This window comes from Capsicum annuum, chromosome 5, assembly GCF_002878395.1.
Source record: "Capsicum annuum cultivar UCD-10X-F1 chromosome 5, UCD10Xv1.1, whole genome shotgun sequence".
Taxonomy (NCBI): domain Eukaryota; kingdom Viridiplantae; phylum Streptophyta; class Magnoliopsida; order Solanales; family Solanaceae; genus Capsicum; species Capsicum annuum.
In genome coordinates, this window is record NC_061115.1 from 206878656 (window position 1) to 206884857 (window position 6202).

The 6202-nt window shown below is 35.3% G+C and overlaps 1 protein-coding gene across 1 annotated transcript; it reads left to right on the forward strand.

Moving 5' to 3' along the window:
- The first annotated feature begins 1806 nt into the window (after window positions 1-1806).
- On the forward strand, window positions 1807-5758 carry LOC107872075 (wall-associated receptor kinase 1-like). Its single transcript, XM_016718882.2, has 3 exons — window positions 1807-2740; window positions 2965-3120; window positions 4337-5758. Exons 1-3 carry the CDS (start codon window positions 1813-1815, stop codon window positions 5545-5547), a joined length of 2295 nt encoding a protein of 764 aa, XP_016574368.1. The 5' UTR covers window positions 1807-1812; the 3' UTR covers window positions 5548-5758.
- The last annotated feature ends 444 nt before the right edge of the window (window positions 5759-6202 follow it).

A 6202-nucleotide genomic window follows, 5' to 3' on the forward strand; every position in this document is an offset into this window, starting at 1 on the left:
TTTTTTTTTAAGTCTGAAGATTCTTACTTTCAAATCTAAGTAGTTGATTTTCTATTTTGGAAAAACATGCTGCAGGATAATGATTTTTAATTAATATCATTCATACATGATTTATAGTGATGGTAGTTTATCGGATTGATGAACAAAAAAATTTTACCCTCCGTAAGAGTAATCTGAAAAAACATATCCAAGCAGCTTCGGAGCTCTTTGAAAATGGCCAAGAATTGTTTGAAAGACTTTGAAGTAGCACAAACTAATTAAAAGATTTTTTTTTTTTGGATCTTACGCGCTAAAAGGTTGTGTTTTCATGCTTTTTGTCCAGCTAAAATAAAAGATGAAAATAATTACGGGAAAGAAAGTTTAGGGATAATAGGACCTTCTTAAAGGAAAGGTGTGCAGTTGAAAATATCATGATACGACAAGGGAATAGTTATGCATTTCGCCTTATGTATTTATCTAAGCTACAAATTTTTTTTGTAAATATATAATATGTCGAGGATTTCGTTTCGAGAAGAGTGATTCATCAACTCCTAAAATCACTCTTAATGTTCTCCTATGTAAGTGTTGCATGAATAAAAAGACAAAGATATATGTATTGTACACGGCAATAACTTCACTTACAAAAATGAGGTGAACTTTTTTATGTTAATATTCTTGAAAAGTGAAACGAATATGAATTAAATAAAAGTTTAGACCATAATATATATCATATATTGAAGTTGAAATTTGTATAACCTCACAACCATATTATATAAAGAAGACAATTAGTTATAAGATCAATTATCAATATGTTTTTCATCCCCACGCAAAACGCGGGCCTATTGTCTAGTTTTATTATAAGTTTATAACTCTCGCCAATAAGTATTTCTAACAACTCTCACCATATCTCTCTTATAATCCTACTGGTGAATCTATTCAGTAACTGCGCCGATTCAACAAGTATGTTTTATTTTATTATAACTCATCAATTTTTTAAATTAGACAAATATTATTAAAAATATTCTTTTTGTATAATGGATAAAGTAAGTAATTTGAAATGAATGAGCCAGTAAAATAAAACAAAGGGAGTATCATTTAAAAAAAAAAAAAAAAAAGAACATATCGGTCTATCCTTACCTATATTAGTTAACCAATCTATTTATCCATTTCACAGCAAGAAACATCCTGTAAAGCATACAAAATGACACTCTTTTTTTCTTAATTTATGTGACATATCTTTGTTTTAATATAATTTTTTAAAAAGTAGCACATTTTTATATTTAGGTACGTTTTAAATTTTAAATTTGCCATTTTACTTTAAAAACATGATTTTATAGTCATATAAATGTCCATAGTATGTTTTACGCCAAAGTGTTAGAAAAAGCTAAATACCTAGTTAACCCCTTAAATCTGGCAAGTTTTGTAAGGTAGATACTTTCAAGTTGAAGGAGTTGTCTAGGTACTTAGCCTACAAAAAAGAAATTTCTTAAATTTTATGCTTAATCAAACTCCATCACATAAATTGAGATAATCGGTGTAACATTTAAAAGATTGTCTTATGTTATAAATTTGACTTCACACGACTTGCCAATAACATCGTCCTTCGAAATGGACAAAGACTTCGAATAAAAAAATAGAGAACTTTGACATGAGCGCACGTCTTCGATTCCCCAACTTAATCCCCCTCCCCATTCCTTACCCCCAACATTTTTTAATACAAATTGAAACGTGAGGGAATATTATCCTTTTTCAAGCTAAGTAGCCTATATATATAATGAAGGCAAATTGCGATATGACTTCAAAATAAAGCCTAGCTAAACCTAAAGTAGTAAGATGGCTTTCCTTGCCTTTATGCTTCTTATTTTACCTACATTAGCAATGTCAATAGAGAGCACGAACATGACCAGCCACATTGCCAAGCCTGGCTGCCAAATAAAATGTGGGAACTTGACTGTTCCGTACCCATTCGGGATCGGTATAGATGCTGGTTGCTCTATAGACTCTATATTCGACATCAGGTGTGACGTCTCATCTGATCCTCCTATTGCCTATCTCAACTCCGGAGCCTCGAATGTCATCAACATATCAACTAGAGCCTTGGAGGTCATTGACATATCAACTAGCCAAATACGAGTTAGAAACATCTTAGCGAGCAAATGCTATGAACAAAATGGAGAATTAGCTAGCCAAGAGATTATGTTCATCAATACGGGAGTGTCATTTTTCACGCTATCTGAGAAAGATAACAGGTTGAGTCTCTTAGGATGCGATGATCTAGCTATGGGTTTTGGTTTCTCATTATATGAAGGGCGTAATTTCAGCACTGGGTGTGTGACTTCGTGTTCAAGAGGCAAGGACGTGAGTAATGATGGGGCTTGTTCCGGGATTGGTTGTTGCCAAGCAGCCATCCCTAAAGGATTGACGACTTTTTTGGGTATTGTGACTAGTGGGGCAAACCACACTAACGTCTGGTCCTTTAACCCTTGTGGCTATGCCTTCCTTGGCGAACACGAAAAGTTCAAATTTAGGGGTGCATCAGACTTCACAGACCCAAACTTCGTGAGAAGAATAGTGAATGATGTTCCTATTGTGCTTGACTGGGCACTTGGGACTAAAAATTGCAGTGAGGTTAGAAACACTACAGCCGATTTCTGCATGGAACATAGTCTATGCGTTGATTCTGAAAGTGGGCGTGGAGGTTATCGCTGCATTTGTGAGGAAGGATACGCTGGAAATCCTTATCTTAGTCCAGGCTGCCAAGGTTTGTATTCTTGCCTAATTTATATGATTTCAAGTTCTGGGAACGGAGTTCTCTTTGATAAGGAACCCAAAACTCACTTTCTCCCATGTGAATTCATAATCATCGGACCTATGAATTTCAGACACCGTTAAGTTAAACATCCCCACCCCCCATAAACACCCTTTTTCCGAACAAGGGTTACATTTATCTTTCTGATGAACTAATTTTGAGCATTCTTCTGACAGATATTGATGAGTGCGCAACAAATCCTTGTGATGGAATTTGCACAAACACTCTAGGAGGGTTTCAATGTTCCTGTCCAAAGGGATATTTTGGCGATGGCCAGAAGGGACGTGGTTGCCAGAAGGAGCATAATTTCCCCATCTTGAAGTTATCTCTTGGTATGTAAACATAACTACAATGCATGAAGTGTCAATTTAGCAGATGATAAAGTATCATCAAATGGAAATAAACATCAGATCATATGGTTAAAAATGATAGATCCAAGCTCTATATAAGTAGCTACGAGTGCCAAATTCAGTAGTTCTAGTCTTAATCGTAATCATTAAGTCTGTTTTTTAGGTTTGAATCTGTATCATTATGTATGTTCTTTTAATTTTACAACTGCTTAATGAGTTGGAATATATTTAAATGATTAAGATCTATAATAAAGTTTAAATGTCATAAAGATGTCAATTCAAGAATTTCTATAAAGGTAACAGTTCATCACTACTTCATTCACTTTACTGCTAACCGCCGTTGCCAACCATTATCAACTACCACAACCCATAAGCACCAGCTCAACCAAATAACCACATTCAGTCGTCACACCACTAGCCACCATTTGCAATCATCATCACCAACCACCTTACCACAACAACCACTAGCACTACTGGCAATCACCATCAACTACCACTATATATTGCTAACTACCGTCAACATTCACCATTACCACTAACTATTACTATCATCCACCACAATTATTAGACACTGCTGCCACCAAATATTAGTTTAAATGATTATTTCCATGCTATTCTCTCGTCCCATTAGAAGGCTGCTGGATCTGCTCATCAACAATAACATACTACACAAGCCAGTAGAATGCAAAACCAGAAGCCAGTGGTATTTTTAGTGTATAATAGTCTCAAGAACTTTGTGATGCTTGAGTAGTGGTTGTAAAACAACAGCATTTTGCTTCTTGATTGTGATTTTTCCCTTATTAGAGAAGGTTTTTTCTTGTAAATTAGTCTCATTTATAGTGATTATTTCCGTGCTATTCTCATGTCTCCTCCAATACCACTTGCAGGGGACGAGAGAATAGCATGAAAATAATCACAATGAATGAGAATAATTTACAAGAAAAAAATAATCCAAAAGCAAAATGTCTTTGTATTACAACCACTACTCAAGCATCACATCTTCGAGAAATATTATACACCCAAAATATACCCTCTTTTGAGACACAATTCCTCATATGTTTCTCCCTATGACTGAATTTTAGTATGAGAGAGTAAAGTCTCTTCTATTTGTAGGCAAAGAAATATGGTCTCAAAAGAAAGTGTCAAAAAAGAAGTATCCCAATGTTTTTTGATATTCTACTATATTGATCAATTGCAGGTTTAGGTCTTGGATTGTTGTCGGTACTGGTTAGTATCACTTGGATATATTTAGGTTTGAAAAGGAGAAAAATTCTAAAATTGCGGGAGAAGTTCTTCGAGAAAAATGGTGGTATGCTATTAAAACAGCAGATGTCTTCCAACTTAAATAAGGTGTTTACATTTGAAGAGCTCAAAAAAGCCACCAACAACTTTGCAAAAGATCGCATCCTTGGAGTAGGTGGAAATGGTGTAGTTTACAAAGGGATTCTACTAGATCAGCGTATAGTTGCAATCAAGAAGTCAAAACAACTGGAGCAAAACCAAATAGAAGAGTTTATAAATGAGGTTGTAATACTGACTCAAATTAACCACAAGAATGTGGTGAAACTATTGGGTTGTTGCCTAGAGACTGAAGTTCCATTATTGGTCTACGAATACATATCTCACGGTACCCTTCACCACCATATACACACTAAAAATGGAGAAATGCCTTGGCTTTCTTTCCAAAATCGGTTGAGAATTGCAATTGAATCTGCTGATGCCTTTAGTTATCTCCACTCTGCAGCTTCTATACCTATCCTACATAGAGACATCAAATCAGCAAATATACTACTAGATGACTACTACACAACAAAGATTGCTGATTTTGGGGCTTCGAGGCTAAGACCTTTCGACCAGGCTGATATGAGTTCACTTATACCAGGAACATTGGGTTATCTAGACCCTGAAGGCATACAATTGGGATTGTCAGATAAGAGTGATGTCTATAGTTTTGGTGTAGTACTTGCAGAGTTGTTGACGGGAAGAGAAGCTATTGATCTCACTCTGCCCAATAAAGAGAAGAGTTTAGCAGCATATTTCAAAGTTTCCATGAAGGAGAATCGCTTATTTCAAATTCTGCATCATAGAGTTTTGAAAGAAGGCTCATTGGATCAGCTAAATGCCATTGGTGAGCTTGTGGTTAGATGCCTTAACACAAAAGGAGAAGAAAGACCTACCATGAGAGAAGTGGCAAACGAATTGGAAGGATTCACTAAATATAATATTCGTTCTTGGGCTCATCATGACCAAGAAAACAATCAACTACAAATGGAAGAAATGATCAGTGAACAGAATGATCTTTATACTGCGCAAATGCACGCTTCCACCAATTTTGATACCTCTCCAAGTGTTCAACAAAGCTCTGAAGATAGTGTGAAACATGAAGAAGACCCCCTCTTTGATGATTAACAATTGAAATTTCAAAAATTCGTGTATTTGCATGTTCATTTGATCATTCATTCATTGGTATTAAGAGCCCAACAATTTATATGATATTCGTATTTTTGTTTGGAGTTGAGGGTCTTCTGAAACAGTCTCTCTGCCTATAAACCACCCTCCCCTGACCCTAGTTGTGGAATTACACTGGGCATGTTGTAGTTCTTATTGTATTTGTATTTTTTATTTGATTAACTTTAATAATTTACTTATTGCTAATTAATATGATCTAATAGTGGTCTTTTGCAGATGACATCACTCTTTCTGCCAGAGCCAATCTCAAAAATTGCAATATCATCCTTGACATTCTCAACTCTTTCAACACCATTCTGTCTAGAAAAGTAACTTCCAAAAATCAAAAGTGGTTTTCTCTGGAAATCGCACCATTGATCAGGTGCAACTGCTTTCCTCTACTCTTGGCATTAAAGCTAGTAGCTCCTTTGATAAATACCTCAGATTTTCTAGCTTCCACAAGAGGCCTACCTGTTGAAAGAAGAAGAAAGAGCTACAAGTTCAATGTAACAGTTAATCTGTTCTTGCATCTCTCAGATGTAAGTGGTTTGAAGATCATTTCATTTCAATTAATTGGAATTTAAAATTTCTCAATGTGGTTTCGATCTACGAGACT